At 38.5% G+C, this 21,483-nt stretch overlaps 1 protein-coding gene across 1 annotated transcript in view; it reads right to left on the bottom strand.

Annotated features, from left to right (window-relative positions):
* Nucleotides 1-21,483, bottom strand: part of SLC7A11 (solute carrier family 7 member 11) — a 135,814-nt gene that overhangs the window by 29,802 nt on the left and 84,529 nt on the right. Inside the window, exon 7 of the mRNA XM_075199805.1 lies at nucleotides 1,166-1,289. Coding sequence (XP_075055906.1) covers nucleotides 1,166-1,289 — 124 coding nt within the window. The remainder of the gene's footprint in view (nucleotides 1-1,165; nucleotides 1,290-21,483) is intronic.

Here is a 21,483-nt window from a genome sequence, read left to right as displayed (position 1 = left end):
TACGTGTATCAAGAGCTATAGAAACTTACACTACAAAAACTCAATTTAAAAAAGAAAATATGTTGACTTGTCAAGCACGTTTGAATTGTGCCCTTTCCCATATGATGCATTGACAGTGTTGTTGTGTGGGAGAGATTGATGGAACCTATTGTGAAATTTAATCACTATGCACTTAATTTTTACACTTTGTATCTAAGTCAGTGGTTTTGTTTGTTGCTAATAAAATTTCATTACTAGGAAATAAAGTAAAGGTCAAGATTTGAAAAATGAACTGTTGTAATACTGTAGAATTTAGTCTTAGTTACTTAATTTATGAAAGAGCCTCTTAGTAAAATAGCACTTACAACTATTTTGACATTAAAAGTAAATAAGTGTATTCTTTTTTTTCTGTTTTTTTAGTGTTAATGTACGATTGTTTCTGTTTTTATCATATTGTAATATACAAATGACCCTATAAACTGTGGTGAATTGCATTGTGTATACAGACATATGTTTATAAAGAATGATAGATCTTATATATAAATTAACTGTACATTATCAGGGATATTAAAAGTTGCAGTAGAGTTCCACTAACTGTCTAAAAGTTGATATGGTCATAGAACTTTGAGACAACATCTAATAAGGTTATAATTCACACAAGAGTGTCTGTCATTCCACGTATACTTGGTGCCTAGTGACAAAGTTCTTAATAGGTACTGATTAGCTTCTAACATATAAAAAAAATAAACATGTAGTCTATTGTAGTTATCAAAGACATATCCAAGGTCTATGTCATGTGTAAACGTGTAATATGATACATATTGCCTTAGCATATTATTAAGGGCATTTCTAACTCTATGACCAGTAGATATCCGTATGGGAAATTAAGTCTTGGAAGGTTAGAAAAATGAAGCAGTGGCATGACGCATTAATGGTGCAATAACAACGGTAGTACTCTGTCGTGGCCAGCTCAGCTCAATGGCTCCTCCTAAATGGTTTTACAGGGGCAAAAAGATGAAGATTCCAAGGGCAGGGGTAAATATTATACAAAGTGGAGAAGTCCTTACTATAGTTTTAACTATTACACATATGTTAAAGTACACTAAACAACATCTTCATTACAATATCTCAAATTACTGCTCGAATCTTAAAATAGTGATCACATTTGCCTTTTCTATTTCCTTACCACAGCAACAGCGTTTGACAGTACCAGCTCTTCTGCTGTAATGGTTGTATAGTATGCCACGTTAGTTAAGACATATCCAATTGTTACAATCGCCATTGATATACATATTGCAAGTGGTATGTTTCTGAAAAAAAATAAAAATTAAAAATTATATGCAATTCATTTATATTCAGCTCTGACAAAAACTATCAACTGGAATTACATCCACAATACTACATGTCAGAATAAGTAATAAAACACTGAATATTGTCGAAGTCAGCAAATTGGATAAAGTCATTTCAATTAAAGTCTAGCAAACTTGGTTGTCTTTGTCTGAAAAGATGCGTACGGTACGCTACGACGTACAAGGGCATGCTACGGCGTGAAAGGGCGTACGCATCCACTACACGTGGCAGCAACAGTAATTGGTCTTTTACCATACATTCGCACAAACACGCATACTTATAAAATAGCACACATTAATGGTAGTTGCAACACATAGTTAGTTATGTCGAAATATAGTAGTATTTATATGTTATATCAGAGTTACATGTATATTAATGAAATACACTGAACAGGTTAAGGGAATCACATCATGAGTGGTATCATAATGAACCTTGTCACATATCCTACTGTTTGGTTCACTCTGCGAGGGAATCGCAGGGTGTATACACAAGTTATGATTGATAGGGAATTATGAACTACTTAAGACTAAGGAATCTTGGCGGGAAGAGCAGAGCATACCCCCTGCAGAGATGACCCCCTCCTTTGGATTCCTTTGTATGAACTGGCCAATGATGACGACCCCTTGGACCTTCCTGAGACCTGGACCAATAGATGCAAGCTATTCCATCTTCATTGTATTACTGTATTTGATTGTGTATATAAGCAGCAGCTTGTGATCCAGAGGGCAGACATCGTGTCCCCAGACTTCAGGATTGAATGACTGCACTGGATCCAGAGCGCCTGCGATAAGTAACAGCTGTATTTACTATTACTTCGCTTGAGCATATTTATTCTACTATTTGCGAATAAATCTTTGTGCGTTGGAAACACAACTCGAGGTTCGACAATCGTTATTGGTTAGCGACAATACGCACATAACAATATGAATTAGCACAATATTTGTCTCAACCATAATGTAGTTGTATCAGAGCTGTATCTTGATATAGTTTGTAGGAAGATGTTTATTATTAACTGTATAATTTCTATTTACAAAATAGGGTGTGTTGTTCCTTAAAAAATACATGAACAGTTGTAATAGCCTAGTGCGGGTGGTAACTTCTTTAACGGGACCTCATGCTGTTTGTACCACTGAAATTGCCGCTATCAGTCCAGGCTATGGGCACTGGTGGTAGTAACACTTTTGTTGGAGGGTCACACAATTCTTGTTTTTATGTGTTTTTTGTGTTTATGTTACTGTATAAACAACTTAAACAAAAAGATAAACAAAACAATTACAACAAATTTGCCCCAAATATAACTTAATTGGTAATTACATATTGTATAAAAAATGTGGTACCCTTGTGTCTTTTTATTAGAACATCAATGCACTACGGAGATGGAATCGCCTCAGATCTTCGTTTCATATTGAAAATGTCACACATGGTACAACCAAAAATAAAGCTAAATGTATCTAATCATTGTCTCAACATTAAACTAAAATAATAAACCTTGTAATTTGGCCTTTTTTTCAGAAATAATGTTAAAGAAAGTAATGACACTATTTGACCTTGAAATTGGCTGTGTATTACTAAGTTGCAATTCTACATGAAATAATTGAAGTTTATGCTTCAGTAAATATGACCACCGTGCTCTTCTTCACTCAGCAGCAGCTACTTGCCATGTTAGTAGGGAGATGCTTAATTAACAGAACAGTCAGAGTACAAGTGGCAGACTTGTCTACTTGTTCTGCACTGATCTGTGTGAATTGGTGGACTCATATACAACTGCACAGGAGCAGGACCAGTGATGTCATCAGTGATTGCAGTCTCAACTTTTAATGTATATCAGATCTCATTAAGACACTGTTCTAAGGATATGAACGGGACTTCAACCATCTATAATGGAATTTGGAGGTCATACTTTACTTTTTAAAAGAGCTGTGATGGAATTTCAGATTCACACCACACAATATAATGTACGACGTATTCATGATATCTGAAACTTTACATTCAGCGTTTAGTAGTCAGTTAAAATGTATAATAAAAGCTAGTATGCAGAAACTCCCAAAAACCAGAAAGGAAAAGTCAATTATCGATGCTATGATAGCTTTATTTTAACACTGAAATTAAAGTTGATCTATGACAAGCTGTATCCAAACTATAAATCTGTCCTTAAATTTAAAATTTACCTTCCTATCTAATGCAACATGGTTTTGCAAATTTGCTCCTTTTCTTTGCTGCCAACTCAAAATCATGCCTGAATGTTCCTTCCTATAGTCGCTGTAAGGAGTAATGCCAAATAGTTTAATAAGGAGGGGTGTGCTAATGGGTGTGCTGAAGAATACATGGGCAATGTTTAAAAGTGATTTAGTGTATTTTATCAGTAGTGCTCCATATTACAGAAAACATGTTCTTGCCAGTATGTTTAGTACCCAAGACACAGTTGACAGAAAGCACCCGACACCTAATGATAAACTAGAGATGGACGGGTCAGAGTGAAACTTTTGGTTCTGTGCCCCCATCCCACTCATCATTTTCATGATAACCTCCTGACAATGTATTTTATATGAAATGTAGTGTACCTTTTAGAATGCTTCACATTTTAATATGCTCAGTGATATATGTATATATTTTAGAATTTGTAAGAAGTTTTGCAGAGGATGTTAGAAGCAGAGGTAAAGATGGCATTTGCAGAAGTAGCTGATTACAAATAACTAGAGATGGTCAGGCTCGGTTCCTCGAAAACCGAACACACCCAAACTTAGGGGATCCGAGTATCGAGCCGAGTTGGCTCGGTACTTTCGCGCATTTTTGGATTCGAAAACAAGGCAAAACGTCATTGTGACATTGTCGGATCTCGGATCTCGCGAATTTGGGAATCTATAAATACCGCCCTCCACGGCAATCTAGAGCCATTTGAGAGAGGGATACAGAAGGGGTAGCATAGAGTGTAGAGCAGTTGGGCAGGCAAAGTTGAATTGTAAGTTGAATTGTAAGAGGAGGGTTAAAGAAAGTAATCAGTGACATTCAGGAGATTTCCATAGCTCCAGTGTTAAATCTCTTTGCATAAAAATACAAATACTATTGCTGCTGGCAGGGTTGGTATAATTCTGCAGTCCAATTCTACTGTGCTATATAGGTAACACACAGATAGGAAAGCTCTAGTGTGAAATCTCATTGCAGAAAAATAGAAATAATAGTCCTTACAGGGTTGATGTAATTCTGCAGTCCAATTCCACTGTGTTATATAGGTAACACACAAAAAAAGAGAGCTGTGTTGATAATTGTCATTGCTGAAATACAAATACTAGTCCTTAGCATAGTCTTAAAGAGAGAGAGAGAGAGAGAGAGAGAAAGAAAGAGAGAGAGAGAGAGAAAGAAAGAAAATGTGGCTAATAGGGCACTCAAAGGCCCTGTCTATAATAAAACATGCCAATAAGCTTTATTGATATGCATTAATATAATACTTCAAATTACAAAAAATACATTTATTAAAAACAGTGTTAGCGAAATATTTAAAAAAACAGAAACGTATATCCCGTCTGAAAAGTATTGATAACTGTTAAAATAGCGGCTAATAACCGCTAAAAGCACGCCGCCCAAACTCCTATTGAATAGATACATTCTCCCTCAAAGATCATCTACGTTCTTATAATATAATATCTTTCATTGTCAATTGGGGAAATTTATTAGTATAAATCAGAAATGACAGGGATGATTTGAAACAACAATTAGATCAGCACGAATATTTTCTAATCGTGAATTTTGTTATTAAATCAAAAAATGAGGATGCCAATATCATAATATGAGGTCAATGATGGTCCATACCAAGTATCCTGCATGTCATTGTCATTTTTTAAAAAGTTTGGAACCACCAAGTTTATTGTGTGAGCAGAACAGGAAATGTGATGGAATTCCCCCCGCTGTAATGCTCTAACAATATTGGTGGCTTTAGCAGAAATCACATATCCTCAGGAGAGTCCAAGCAGGATTAGCCATGTTGCAATGACATCCCTTAGTTTTTGTAACAGATTGTCAGCTGTATGCCTCTTAGTGAAGCTGCTGATACACAGAGTAGCCTTCTTCTGAAAAATGTGACGTACTTTGGTACATAGTGCTGCTGCTCCTGCTGGTGAAGACGAATCATCAACCCAGTGGACTGTCACAGTCATATAATCTTTAGTTCGCCCAGTTACGCTTGTCCCCATATCTGTAATTAAGTGCACAGTGGGTTGAATGGCATTTTGTAGCCCAATAATTACACTTTTACTAACCTTCTGGTAGAGGTGAGGAATAGCTTTTCTAGTAAAATGAATGATGATGATGATAAAATGGTGTCGTGATGGAATTTGGCAACGGGGACACAAGACCTCAAGTAATTGTCTAACACCAGCTGCATCAATAGTGGATATTGTACGCAGATCTAATATTAGCATAGTCCCCATGGCGTCTGTGATCCTGTCTAGGTGACAGCTTTCTTTCTTTCTTCCTCTAGAAAAGGATTGTTTAACAGTTAATTGTTGTAAACTACTAGTAGTCTTCTTTTGGGTTGAAGATCCACCCCCAGCAGCAGTAGCAGCACTGGGACTAACGCTCAATAATTCTTCAGAGGAATCATGGTTAGTGGAGGAGTCATCTAGCCTTAGCAACTTGGAGGCAGGACTAACTCCCATCACTTGTGAGGATATTGATGAGGAAGGTGTTAGGGCGTGTAGATTGCAGGTGCTGGGATCTAGATGAGAGAAGGGAGGAAGATGATGCTGGACTGCTTGTTGTTATTTTTTTAACATAAGTTTCTGATTTTCCCAACAGCTTTCCATGAACTCGCTTCAAATACTGTAACTTGGATGAGGATCCTAGATGGTTAAGATCCCTACCTCTACTGAGTGTGGCTTTACAAATGCTACAAATGGCTAGATAACTGTTGTCATGATTTGTGCAAAAATAATTGCACACATAAGAGGTGGAAATTTGGTCTTATGCTCAGGCATGACAACGGCCTTTTTCTTATCACTGGCAAGAACTGCTGCAATCTTTGTTTGAAAGTGTATGAAAATAATATTGTGACCTGTGAGGTGGTCAAAATTGACTGCAAATGACTTGAAATTAGTGTAAGTGAGGTTAATAATAATGTAGGATCAAAAAAAGAGCAAAATGATGTGATTTTAGCATATTTTAGCAATTTTTCTAAAAACAATATAGATCCAAAACCAAAACACACGAGGGTGGTTTTGCCAAAACCAAGGCACGAAGCTAATCCAGATCCAAAACCACTTTACGTGGGTCAGTTTATATCTCTACAAATAATGTGCTACCTTAACGTTTCTTGGAAAATTGCACCATAAGGCTAGAACAAGCACAACACCAGGATTGTCAGGAAACTGATCTTGTGATACATCAACTGTTTTTGCACATCAACAAGTTATTCAGATGTACTATAAAAATGTGAACCTGGTATGCATTAAATAGAGCAGAATATTCAACCAATGACTGCGCTGTGTAATTCTCGTTCTCTGGCCGTAAAAAGGATATCATCCTCTCTGTTTGTGTATGGATCAAGTATTGGTCCATTGGTAGCCTACTTTGCATCCGACATTTTCAACCTCATTCTCTGATATATAGCATACAATATAGATCATCACCACCCCGGAGGATAGATACAGAGCACGGTCAGGTGGCTCTAGTGGACAAAACCATTTTTGGTGCAGACCACCCACACAATTTAATGTTATTTATAAATCTAAGCACCAGCTTCTGTCATTAACAATTAATAGACAATATACAGTTCTCTAATTGGCTATTGGCTCTCTTCTGCTTCTTCATTGGACACAGACAATCAATAACTTTCTATAATGGACAGTACTGTAGAATATATTATGCAATCAGTCTAAAGCATAGGTGTTGCTGAACTGTTTGCAGATAAAAACATTTATTAAAACTCCAGTTTGTTGGTCATATTAAATGGGTTGTTCCCCAATGGACAACCTCTTTCTTAGATCTCCATCTAGTAATTTGGTGGGAGGCCCTCCTCTGGGAACCTTACTGTTTCTTTCTCACCAACACACCTTTTGTAAATCTGGGAGTTTCAATTCAGATACTAACATGAGTGTGTGCATTGAAAACAGCAACTAAATGGATCGTCACAGTTTATTTTGACTTTTCAAACATAGATGACTCCAGTCCCAAAGGGGCATATTTAATAAAGCACGATAGTGCTTTTAACGGGTCATTAAGGTGTTAGGAACCCCTCCAGCCGGCACAACACAACCCGGAGTCTACTCTGCCAGTCAGGTGTTCACTGGAGCCCCTGATGGTGGGGACAGACTGGGCTGCAGACTGACAGAGGGTCGTGAAGTGTGTACCGGCTGGGGAGAACCCAGGCAAGAAGAGTCAGGTCCACGCAGAGGTCAAAGGTCGGCAGCAGGTAACAGCAACAATGAACAAGCTGAGGTCAGAGGTCACAGGCAAAGTAGCAGAATGGGTAAACGAGCCAAGGATCAGGGTCACAGGAAACACAAGCGAAGTCAAATACGAAGCCAAGGGTCATACACGGGAAGTCAAAACGTAGATACAGGAAACAGGAACTGGAACAAGCAGGTCAGCAGACTGGAGCACAGAAGCTATAACCGGCAATGAGGCAGCAGACCTCATTGCCTTAAATACAACCCACAACCAATCAGAACCTGCCCCTAGACATGGCCACACTTGTAGGCCAATTGCCAGCACCTAGCAAGACCAATCAGGGCTTAGCCCTGAAATCCACACCTGCAGGCTAATGCCTGCTAATTCAGCCACAGGCTAAATCTGCCTGATTGTCCCTAGAGCGCATGCGCGCCTGGCTGCCAGGACACGGCGCTGAGGAAGCGTCCGACCGTTGCCTTGGCAACGGTCGGGAGTTGGAAGGAAATGACGTCCCGGTCGTCATGGTGACGGCCGGGACGTTGGGACCGACAGTAAGTGAGCCGCGGCGGCTGTGAGTACCGCCGCGGCTCATGACAGTACCCCCCCTTGAGGAGGGGTTAAGGAACCCCGACATCCCGGTTTCCTTGGAAATTTTTTAAAGAACTCCTTCAACTGTTTAGGAGCATCGAGTTGTCTCCGTGGAATCCAAGACCGTTCTTCTAACCCACGATTCCTCCACTGCACTAGGAAGTGCACCTGACCTTGCACTTTTTTGGAATCCAAGATCTTCTGAACAACGTATCTTGGTGATCTGTTTGATTTTCTCTCAGCAAATTTGAAGACTGGATTTGAGTAGGATATAATACCGGCTTCAATAAAGAACAGTGAAATGTGTTGGGAATTCTCAACGAGCCCGGAATTCTTAACCTAAATGCGACAGAATTAACCTGCTTGATGATAAGGAACGGGCCGATGAACTTGGGGCCCAACTTTTTGCAAGGCTGTCTGAGTTTTATGTTTTTTGTAGACAGCCACACTCTCTCGCCCACCTTGAAGGAGCAGAGGGTACGGTGGCGATCCGAATTTTTTTTTGCGACAAATGAAGCTTGTTTCAGAGATGCCTGTACTTTCCTCCAGATAACTCTGAGATCTCTTGCAGTGGAACGGATCTCCTGGACACCAACTGGGTTAAGCGAATACAAGGAGTTAGATCTGGGGTGAAAACCATAATTGCAGAAAAACTGAGAAGTTTTAGTAGATGAATGACAGGAATTGTTACAGGCAAATTCCGCCCAGGGTAACAAGGAAGACCAATTATCATGGAACTCTGATGTGTAGCATCGTAAAAACTTTTCTAAGGACTGGTTAACTCTTTCGGTTTGCCCATTTGACTGAGGGTGATATGCGGATGATAAACTAACCTTGATTCCGAGAAGGGTACAGAAAGATCTCCAGAATTGCGCTATGAACTGAGAACCCCGATCGGAAACTATGTCAGTAGGGAGTCCATGGAGCCGGAAAATATGTTGAATGAATAAGACGGCCAAATCCCGAGCTGTAGGCAGTCTGGGTAAGGGAACGAAATGTGACATCTTGCTGAACCGGTCCACCACGACCCAAATGGTATTGTGTCCTGCAGAAGGTCCAGTATATCCACTATAAAGTCCATGGACAAGTGGGTCCATGGTTTTGCAGGTGGTGCCAAAGGAACTAACTGGCCTATTGGGCGGATCCTAGGAACTTTGTTTCTGGCACAAACCTCACATGAGAGGACATGACTCTTGACGTCAGCAGACATAGATGGCCACCAGACTGTACGGGAAAGGATTTCTAACGTCTTGAAAATTCCAGGATGCCCCGCAACCCTACTGTTATGCGCCTCTGCAATAACCGCCTTCCTTAGATGGACTGGAACAAAGAGACGTCGCTCCGGAGTAGTATCAGGGGCTAATTTCTGGAATCTCTGAAGTGTGATACTCAGATCTTGGGTCAACCCGGCATGGATTACAGAAGGAGGAATAATCGCTCTGGGATAGTGACTGGAATGTGGTGTGCCGAGAAACTTCTGGAAAGGGCATCTGCCCGGACATTTTTGGAGCCTGGTCGGTAGGTGATCAGGAAGTTAAACCGGGTAAAGAATAACGCCCACCGGGCCTGTCTGGGATTTAAACGTTTGGCTGACTGTATATATTGTAAATTCTTGTGATCGGTAATGACAGAGATCTGATGTGAAGCACCCTCCAACCAATGCTGCCACTCCTCGAAGGCCCATTTGATTGCCAATAGTTCTCTATTACCGACATCATAGTTGGCCTCCGCTGAAGAGAACTGACGGGAGAAATAAGCACATGGGTGCAGACGATTAGTATGAGGATCCTTCTGCGATAGGATGGCACCAGCACCGATGTCAGAGGCGTCGACCTCAAGAACAAATGTCCTAGCTGGATCCGGATGTCTAAGGACCTAAGCGGAGACAAAGGCTTTTTTCAGGCTTTCGAATGAGGCTACTGCTTGGGACGACCAATTAGTTGGATCCATTCCTTTACGGGTCAGAGCGACAATGGGAGCCACAATGTCAGCAAAGTTGTGAATGAATCTCCTATAATAATTGGAGAAGCCCAGGAACCTCTGCACCACCTTAAGATTGTTGGGTTGCACCCAATCCAAAATAGCCTGGACCTTAGCTGGATCCATGGATTCAACAGAATGGTGACTGCTCCTGGCCGCAATCTAACAAGTCCCGAAAAAACATTTTTTTCGGGAACTTGTCATGTTAATGTACGCCATGAAGCTGGCGTACATCATCCGAATTGAAGAAATCTAATGCTGTCAGCTCTGCTCCGAAGAGCAGAGCTGGACAGCGCATGTGTGGAGGGATCACATGATCCCTCCCTGTCACTTAGCGCTCTCTCTCTGCAACTATCGTTGCAGAGACAGAGAGGGGATCCGTGTGCACATGTCCAGTTCTTGGAACTGGACATGCGCAATTGAAGAGTGAAGAGAAGACCCGAAGACAGTGCTTCCGAAGAGGGGGGTAAGTATGATTTTTTTTATCACTGAAACAGCAGTTTTTCGGAACTGCTGTTTCTGTGCAGGGCTGTACATAAATGTGAGAAGTAGTTCAATCCTTATCATTGCGATAAGGATTGAAAACTACTTTTCACTTTATGTGAATATTGATGTGCCCCTTAGAGAGAAGACTTCTCCTCTACTAAAGCTTGAAAATGGTATTATCCAGCATGAAAGAATAGGTAACTATGGATGTGCCAGGTGTGAGACTGGTCAATTGTTACATGAAGGGGGAGGTGTTTCCAAATAGGGATAGTCCCACAGTTGATAATCTCTTTACCTAAATCAAAATAATTAAAAGGCAGTTTTTTTCACATTTTCAACTTATTTATGGTTAGTCATAGTGAGTAACAAGATCCCCACCAAGTGGGAAGTCAGCAAAGTTAAAATTAAAATCCCACTAGCATTACTACATTACAAATTAAAGTGTTTTTTTAAAGCAAATACATTGTTAATAGCAACCCAATAACAAACCAAACTGATGGAATAAATTTACTCATATGCCATACAGGTGATTGGCTATGGATAGACAACTATCGACCCAAATTAAATGTTAGTCTTTTAAGTTGGTATTGCTAATTTACTATGTCCCTTTATCAAAAGAAAAGCAATGATGCTGTTTATTTTCCTGTCTGAATCATATGCTGCATAAAGATCATTAACAATTAGAAGGTATCAGGGCCATCTTTTCCATTGGGCACGATGGGCAGCTGCCCGGGGGCCCCACGGGCAAGGGGGCCCCATAGGCTCGGCTCTTAATGAGAATAAATAATCCTGCAAAAGAAAGAAACGTGCAAAAAAAACCTACAAGGGTCACTGACCAAGTACATCTATCTATCTCTATATATCTATATCTGTATCTGTATACATCTATATATCTATATCTAGGGGCCCCGGTGCACTGCTTTGCCCGGGGGCCCATAATGTTGTTAAGATGGCCCTGGAAGCAGCGGCGCACGGAGGATTGTCGGGGGGGAGGGGGGTTTCCCCCCGCCGACCTCCGAAAAAAAAAAAAACAACCCAGAGAGAGCTGCTGCGCATGCGCAGCAGCTCCGTTTCGCCAGCGCTGCCCTATACAGCAGCCGTGGCGCTGTCTAAGAAGCGTCTGCGGCGGTGCTGTATACAATACAGCACCGCCGCGGACGCTTCTTTGACAGAGCCGCGGCTGCTGTATAGGACAGTGGCCACTTAGTTAGCGCAGGGGGGGGGGTTTCTAGAGACTCAGAAACCCCCCCTGCATGCGCCACTGGAAAGGTATGACTAATCTTTGTGCATAACTAAAAGTATTAGAGTAGCAGCTTTTTGGGGGTTTAATAATCCAGCTGACTGTTGATTTTAACATGTGGATAACCATATATGGTGTTGGGCAAATATTATGTTCTTTATTCAATTGCTTGTAGCACATTTGATATATTGTACCTTTGCATTTACAGAACATGTGTTAAAAAAGCAAGACTGCAATGTATTTCTGAACATTTTACTCATCTTGAAATTTTTTCAGTTTTGAAAATGGAATAGGATTGAACATAACCTTTAGAAATAGGCCCCATCGAAAATAATTTTCAGAAAGAAACCTCTTTAGGACTTCTATATGACATTTAAAACGCTGATGCAATGTTCTTACCCTTTGTGAAGCCTACTCTGAAAAAAATTGCAGTTGGTAGATGAAACAAACTTAATAATGCTTTTATGTTAAATAATGCTTTTAATGTATTTCTTGACAAAAGTGCTGAAAATACAAAGAAAAAATATTAAAAGTGTGAAACCTTTAAGTAAGATGCCGGATAGAAAGCTGTTAAGCAAAGGACCTTTGTTATTAAAAGAAAACTTGGGTCATATTCTGACTGCAAACATCAGCTCCCTGCGGAAGAACTACCATTTTATTGACTACTTATCAACAACCACTTCCCGTGAACAAGGATCTGAAGAGTATAATGAAATACCATTTTTCTAAGTACAATGGAGCTAATGCAGAGTGAGTACTAGGACAATTTGCTCAGCATATGTGGTGTGAAAACGCTCTGCACATGCCCAGAAAAGTGGCAGCATGCATATGTGCCTATGCAGATTTGTATTATACTAGCACTTATGCCCGCTTGCATTTGGAGAGACTCAAGTGCCTGGGACGATCTAACGTAGGCTCAGTACAGTAAGGGCAAATGCACAATTTGCAAAAAGATGCAGACCAAGACACAGATGCATATACACTTGTCCAAGCCATATCATTTCCAGATGGTCAGGGACACGTGCAATATTGCAGATGATGATGTTGACAGTCAACAGAAATTGCATACCATTTGTGATTAGCTGTGTGAGTGATCCACTGATAGGTGCTTTCTTCTTTGCATTTGCATATATTATTGTTTTGTGCGCAAAGAAATGTTTCACATATAAAAGACCCAGAGTCCTGTTTTAGAGAGGTTTTTGAAAGTTTTGGAGAAAACTAATAATGAATATGTATTTTGCAAGCAAAAATGTGTTATAATCATAGGTGTAAGTGTAGCTGATATATGCCTGGCGTAAAACAGGCGCATATACTATTGGTGCACATCTTGCAATAGATGTAGCATTGCATATGCCCGCCATCGCCTCTTTTTCTAGTGAACACTCTCTGGACCTGTTATTTGGAGCGCAATTAACTCTGCATCAGTTTCAATATATCTCACCAATGCCAATAGCTGGAAACGTAAGCCAGTCAAGAAGTATGTGCATGTACATATATATTACAATTATGTACTAGACTGTTGTTCTTTTTAAATTACAATGTAAGCTTTTTATAAATGGCCTGACAAGTAACAGAAATGTTCCATTCATCCTTTCTGTGATTTCTATGATGATAATACAAAGGTCAGGCTGTAAGCTAATTAAAATATTTTCTATCAAAGCACATACTGTCCTATATTTGTGATAAATGACAATATCACATCAAGTGAAAATATCACTATAAAAGTTATTGTTTTCCTTATTTTTTTTGGTTCTACAATGGAAATATATAACTACAAATGCAACAACTGCATTTCTCAATGAATTTCACGGTTTCTCAGCTGACAATTATGCTAGCAAAAGACGCAATGATTACAATTTCATAATGCAGAACAAAAATATTTTACATTTGTTCCCCCCAACAAATTATATATAAAATTGACAAAATAAATAACTGTTTATACTCCTTTTATTGTGTTTTTTTCCTATGAGGTAAATCAGTTCACTCCAAATATTTATATACCCAAGAAATAAAAGGAGATTCACTCCTGTTCAGCAAATAGCAAGATAATGAGGGATAATTGTATTGGAGTAAGAGACTGCTCTAATTAATGTGTGGTCCTTGAGAAGAGAAGTCTCTTGCTGATGCGGTGTCAGAGCATTTGCAGTCACAGATACTAATGTAAGGCAGTGGATTCCTTGAAGGCAGCCCTGTGATGGTGTAAGGAAATATCAGAAAAGATGAACCTTGGATGAAGGGAGGCAGCTGAGCTGTATCTTGCTGCTACCAGGCTGTACAATATTGACATACTTTGTCACAGTGGGTGGATCCAGGAATGGGGTGAAGGCCTCGGATGCCAGCCAGTGTGAATAGCTCCCGCTGGGACAGGGGAGCTTCTGGTACTGATGATAACATTTTATATTGATAGAAACCAAGCAAGGGTGTTGAGATGCTCATCTCACTTTCTGGAGGCCATAGATTTGGCACTGATTGCTAGAGGTGAGAACTAGGATTCGGAACTCGGCAGACAAATAAAGTTATTTCTGTTGTCCAATGTTGAGAGAGGATTTTAGGGAAGAGGAGCCAATGATTAAAGTGAATTCAATGGTGCTGGATGCAGATCACTATGAAGACATGTCTGTCTTGGTCTATTGTCAAGCAGCCCCCACCCACCCACCATTTAGAATGTCATAATGTATTGAAATGTTACTCTACCTCCACACATTTAAATTTGCCAAACACTGAAGATCTAAAATATACCAATTTTCTTGCATTCAGAGTCAAGCACATGAACTTAGGCTAGTGATATACATGCACTTTATAAACCCATGTATTAATCATGAAGGTTCCTTTAGTTAGAAGCAAGGAAAAAAGGAAGCATATTTGCTCCCGGACAAACCATGCTGCAATGCAAGGTGTTCAAATAATTTTAGTTTTGCACGCAGGGAAAATACTTGCTGCTTTTGCCAGCATGACAGCTTTATTTTTATACTGCATTTTAGAGATAATGCAGTGCAACCTGGTTTTGAAAAAGTGCAAATTTGTTACCTTTTTTTTTTTTTTGCCTTAATCCAAAATGTAAATGAGACCTAGATATTTTTCACATAATAGGATCTTCTATACTCAGATTTTCTGGCACACTCCTACTGATAAGCTCTGCAAATGCTGCAGGCGATGTTCATAGAGTTTAGAAGATTTCAGTGTTTACTCTGTCGTCTATGTGTAAGCAAATAGAGCTTGTAAGCTTTTAGTTCCTATTGCTAAAAGAAGGTGGGTAGACAGAGTGTGCTTACGTAACTGGCCTATATACAACTACAAGAACCACAATATCATGAAAATATCTCATTTTGATGTTAATTAGACACTTTTAGGAAACAACCGAAGTGCATCCATACAGGCCAAAAAAATAATTGGAAGGACAGCGAGGCAGGGGGATTTAGGTCCAAAAAAATAGACATTTGGAACGTTTCTGTGTGTGCTCAAATTGTATGTGATGGTGGTGTGAAATTCTGGCCACAATACAACTATTTATTTGTATTTATTTTTATTTTTTTATAATTACAACTGTTATTTTTCAACTGACATACAAATTATGTTAGATTGTTTTGTTTGTTACAATAACATGATTCACGGTTATAAATAAAGATAATGGTTTACTGCTAAAATCATATAACATCTAAGAATATAAACTATAGATTCACCGATGTGTTATCACTTTCAAAACTTGAGGAGTTAACGCTATTGAATTTATTAACCAACATTACATTCCCGACTTGGATTTCCCTGGAGTTTGTGAGGCAGATCTGTAATTATTTTAACACGATGAAAAGCAGCATTAATTTATGTCTAAATTGATGAGCCCTAGGGATTGATATCAAAGGGTCACCACTGAAATTGTTTTGTTTGCTCTCTCTCTAACACTTTCTAATTTTAAGTAAAACGGCATTTTTGTAATAAACATACTATTCATGCCTGAAGATTTTCTTGTGTGATTATGCATCTACAGTATCTAATTGTTCGCTGACAACAGGCAAGAATCAAGGTTATTTATGCAGTACATTATACTAAATCAGTTTTTCATTCCATTTACTGTGTTTATCTTGTCTACGTGTGTCCTTGGTGCAGGTTCCTCAGAGACACAGCGGGATTTTAACAGAAGCCAGCTTTAAGAAAGCAATGCATTTTAATATGTTTTAGATTATTACAATAGGTATTGCACAGTTAACCATTATAACATCTGATTTTTAATTAACAGATGAAATAACGTAAAGTCAATTTCTCATGGCACCTGTTGCGTGCAAGACTGGCACAGTTTTACCTAGTTAAATCACTGTGTTGGAAAAAATGGGAATATATAGACAGTAACTAAGAAACTATTACTGAAATCTGTGTTCGAGAAAATATATACATATTTTTTATGCTTGGCAGAAATGGATGAAATGTTTTAATCACGCACATGATTTATCATTTGACTAAATGTAACCTTTCTAAATCTAAAACATTTGTTTTGATTCCGTTCTGCTACCTGTATATACAACCACGCTGACCAATAGATTACAAATCACTGGACCCAAGGGTCTCTCCACTATATGCATTTGATACTACATCTGCAGTCCTGAAAACTAGACATAAGAATACTTGTTGGTTCCCGAACTGATTTTTTGATGCCCCACACAAGCCATCCACAATGTCATGAGTTTCTGGCTTATTTAGCAATTGGCAGATTCCAGTCCATTTTATGCATATTGATACCTCCCTTAATTATCATTTCTTGTTTCAGTGACATTGCATTCTATTAATAATCTATGCCATGCTTAATCTTGTCCTGGCGGTCTATACATTATTTCTATTTGAAAAACCTCTCACTAGTTACCCAAACACTCTCAATCCTGTCTGCAGTACTCTGCATTAAAGTTGCTTCCATCTCATTCTTTACAAATAAAGCAACTCCACCTCATCTTTATACTACTCTGTCTTTTCAAAATAGGGTATAGTCATGTTAATCGTGTTCCAGTCATTGTTATCATTGTACCTCTCAGTGATATCTAGGAGATCTACACTATCCACTGACATGATTGAACTCAGTTTAGATAGCTTATTTCCAAAACTGCAACAATTTGTATTAATATATTGACTTTTCGAATATACACGTAAACATTTGTTAGTTGTTACATGTGTATTTTGAATTGCATGCATCTCAAGTCAACTCAAATACAGTAGTATTTCTACATCATCTACAAATATGTATACTTATGCCCAACTAAAGATATGCCACTTAACACTGTTAGTTATAAATGCGAAAGTCACAATACCATATTTATTTGCAAATATAATGTAACAGTGTCAAGTAAACAAGAGAGAATAGTGTTTTGTCAGAATGTTGCACAATATGCAAATGACAAACAACCTTTGCACTGCACTTACCAGACATGTTTACAATAGCAAAAGGTTTTAAGTATTTGTTCGTGAAAATTTGAAAAATTACCAAATGCCCAATATTTTATAAGTTAATATTTATTGAAAATGAGCATATAACATGCAAACAATGGCATTATAGTAGGTATTAATGAACATAACGTAATCAAGGTTGTAGTGAACCAAGGTTTGTGTGATTAGGTTCTTAGCAGTACAGTGTCCCTAGAAATGATTTTGGTTAATTGGATGTTGGTTATAATATACTTGAAATGACAATTGACAAAAGGAGTTGGTTAATTGACAAGATGCTGAAGTTGGTACTGGTAGCTTAGTTCCAGTGTGGAAACTGTGTGCCTATTTGTCCTTTGCCTCTACCCTATTCATAGGGGCAAATTCAATTAGCCACAGGGTGACGCGATGTGTCTGCGGTACATTCCGCAGAGACAACATATCTAAAATCTCTGCTCATTTTTGCTCACGTTCCATAGACGTGCAAGGAAAAATGACCAGAGATTTCTGTACCGTATTAACGGGCAAGGTGGTCAGGCAGACTTTGAGATGATGTCCAGTTGCACTTCAATGCTGATTGAATCTGCCCCCTGGACTCCCTTCTTACATAATTAATTTATCCCTTATTTAGGTAAGATCCCAGCATTTCCATTAATTCACATAAGAATATGTAGATATAAGCATTCCCAGAAACATGATATAAACAGCTACATAGCTTAAAATTTAGTGTGGGGATACCATATCTCTGAAGAACACTTTTAACTATGTGGTTGGATTTATCATATTTGATGTGTACTTTGCCATACTTGTACTTAAAAAGATGTTGTTTAAGATATATGCATTGTGGACAAAAAAGAGTTTTAGAGACATGAAAAAAACTCAGTATATGTCGTTCTTCAAGTTTACTGCTGAAAATTATTTTGAAGTCTAAATTCCAGCAGTACTACACAAATCCTGCATTGGATTTTTTTAGATGCTATGTACAGTGTACAAGTTTTAAATATACACCAAAATTATTAAAAATAATGAAAGTAATCTTGAACAACAACAGAAATGTGCATTTTATCCCAGCAGATTCTCATATGAATGAATTATTGAATTTTTCTGTATACCTGATTTATGAGCTGGATAACATGCCTTAAGCCCAAATCATTTCTAATAAAACAAGACAGATTTCCTTAAGTTCATTTTCAACACAATGTAACAATGGAAAAATGCTTGTACTCACTGGGTACACGGTTCAGTGGTTCTGTCTTAAATGTTAATGTGAAAAATATTCCTAATCATACATCATGTAATATCTATATAATAAAAAGCAACAGTAAAAATCCAATTAACAATAAACAACACAGGATATTCATTTATAAAACTGGCCACACATTGACAATTTTGTCGGGCCAGCTTAGACCAAACTCGTAAAATGGCCATAAAGATGGGTGAGAATAACTGAAATTCACCCAGATTTTAAAGATTTTGGGATGAAAAATGCAGTTGGACGATGAAACGTTGCCCTATCGTACTAACTGGTCATTATGCCTCAATGTCAAATGGCCATCACATATTGATACACATACAGAGGTCCAAAATGGCTGCGGCTATTATGTTTGCCCTTATTGCAGTTCATATCTAACCAATATAATTGTTTTCAACCAAAATGCCCACAAATTGCAATAGGATCAGAACAACAATCATTATAAACATGAAAACACAAATTGATTTGACCAGACAAAGCTGAAAACCTGATCAGTTTATGATCAACAATGGTAGATTATGTCTATTCAGTCAATTGAACCACTAAATATGCCCAATTTGGCACCTAATGTCTGGCTAGAGATCCAGTTGTTCAATGATTGGGTCATAGACAGAATCACATAGGGGTCTATGCATCAAGCTAATATTTAACCTAAAAGATGCGGAAAAGGCTGTTTCTGCATCTTTTATGTATATTTGCTATGCATTAATCTCCTCCGATTAGGATAACACCGTGCAGCTTCACAGTCCCCATAGATTAATATGGGGACTGTGATGTTCTGCAATGCATCAAGCTTTGATAAGCTTCACATTGCACAAACAGGTAACGCAATCTCAGGATGATGTTACCTGTCATTTCCTATGAGATTCTGCTGAAGCCTCTCCGGCTTTACAGAATCCGATATAGTGAAAGTGCTGTGCACATGCGCTCAGCACTTCCTCCTGTCACCAGCAGCGCTAGGCTGCCAGCGATAGGATCGCAGGAGAGGGGTCACTTTGCCAGAGCTCCCAGAGTAGCCCAGCATAGTGCATCTTAGCGGTGCATAAATATGCATCACTGCAATGTGCAGCAATGGATATTCAGCAGCACCGCATCATATGATGCATAGATCCTGTAGTGTGTGGTCAGCATAAGTACACATAAAGATATCTTTCCAAACCTAAATTTAAGACACAAATATTTCTCATGCCATAATGAAATGGACCAAGATTTCAAATACTAAACAAAATTGCTTTAAACCAATCCGGATGCATAAACAGGTTTCAAATAAAAAATATTAACTATAATGATAGCTCCTGTTTTTAGGAAAAGATATTATAATGTATAAGCACTGTAATAAGAAAAGCTAATTTAGAAAAGTTCATAAGGGTAAGAAACTCTGGATTTTAATATTATTGAGAATCTCTGACATTTAATTTCTAAAGAGGGAATTTTTACAACATCAAGTATCATAAAAGAACAATTTGCTGATGTATGCCACCAATAATATTACCGTAATAACAGAAATTACACCATTCACTTATGAATAGAGCTACTTGCATCTACAACAGCACCATGGAAACCAGAATATCATTAACCAACAAAAGCAATAGTAACAGAAAGTCATAAGTGAACACAGATGCTGCTTTTTTAAAATTGCGTATTTCAGCCAATAAAGAAACTTTTGCAAATCAATTATAATATCCCATGAATGTGTTCCTATGGTAACACTCATGTTAGAATTGAGGTTAAATTCAAATTAGAGGAGTTGAAAACGAATATATAAACTCCAAGTAAATATTCAAACATCTAAAGGGATAAATAGGAAATAAGGTAATTGGAACTCAGCCAGTAATTTTATCTGTGTCTCAGCAGCATATTGTGGATTTTACCTTTTTTGATTTCTGGAATACTGCTGACAACCGCCACTTAACAATATGCACATAAATCTCTGGTTCACTTTACCAAATGGCTTTAAAGCATCTGCTGTCCCTCTTGTGGAATTTCTGAAAAGGAGTGCACAGAAAAATGGTGGTGCAGATGGAATGCATTTCTTTAGGACAAAGCCGTCCAGGGCGATAGGCGCAGGACTGCCATTCACCATATACGGAGGTGCACTGCAATAATGATTCTCGTGGGCGGGGTTAGTGATCTAATTTGCGCGCTATTTGCCCTTTTTTTTCTGAACAGATAAATATTATACACCCAACTGTCCCTTGTAAAATTACACATAATATATTTGAAAATGTTTTAAACCAGTGAAACCAAAATATAATGGAAATGCTACCACCTTCTTTAGGTTTAGGCTTTTTAAACTAATACTCAAGTAATGTCAGTGTCATGTGCAAGCTAATGTTTAGGCATAAATCTGCAAATATATGTTTGTGTATTACTTCCTAGAAATAGTGTGACCTGGTTCTCTTAGAAGCTGTTAGATCAATGGGTTTTGTGGATGTTAAACCACCCAGGGGGGCTGGTAGATAAGGATAGCACCTTATACCATTTATGGCAGGATGGCAAATGTGAATGCCTTTGAGGAGATCTCTTGCAAGACAATGAAATCTCACACATGTTTGGGAGGCCCCAGACAGGCCGACTGCAGAGACTGGGTTGTATGTTAATGACAGATTCAAGCTGAATAAGGGCACAGGAAAAGATCATATCATTTTCTCCAATATCATACATACCAGAGGCATGTGTGGTATGCAGATGAAGGGAAACTTAGGACCTGTTGTGTGAAGGTAAAATCATGTTCGTAAACCATACTGTTGAAAAGTTAGGACGGTGTAAAGAAAACTTGACTTAGAGGTATTCAAACAGCAAAGTCATAAGACCCTAATTTGCA

The sequence above is a fragment of the Mixophyes fleayi genome, chromosome 1, assembly GCF_038048845.1.
Source record: "Mixophyes fleayi isolate aMixFle1 chromosome 1, aMixFle1.hap1, whole genome shotgun sequence".
In the NCBI taxonomy this organism is placed as follows: Eukaryota; Metazoa; Chordata; class Amphibia; order Anura; family Limnodynastidae; genus Mixophyes; species Mixophyes fleayi.
The sequence above is the reverse complement of the archived record's forward strand: the minus strand, read 5'-3'. Positions and strand labels throughout refer to the sequence as shown.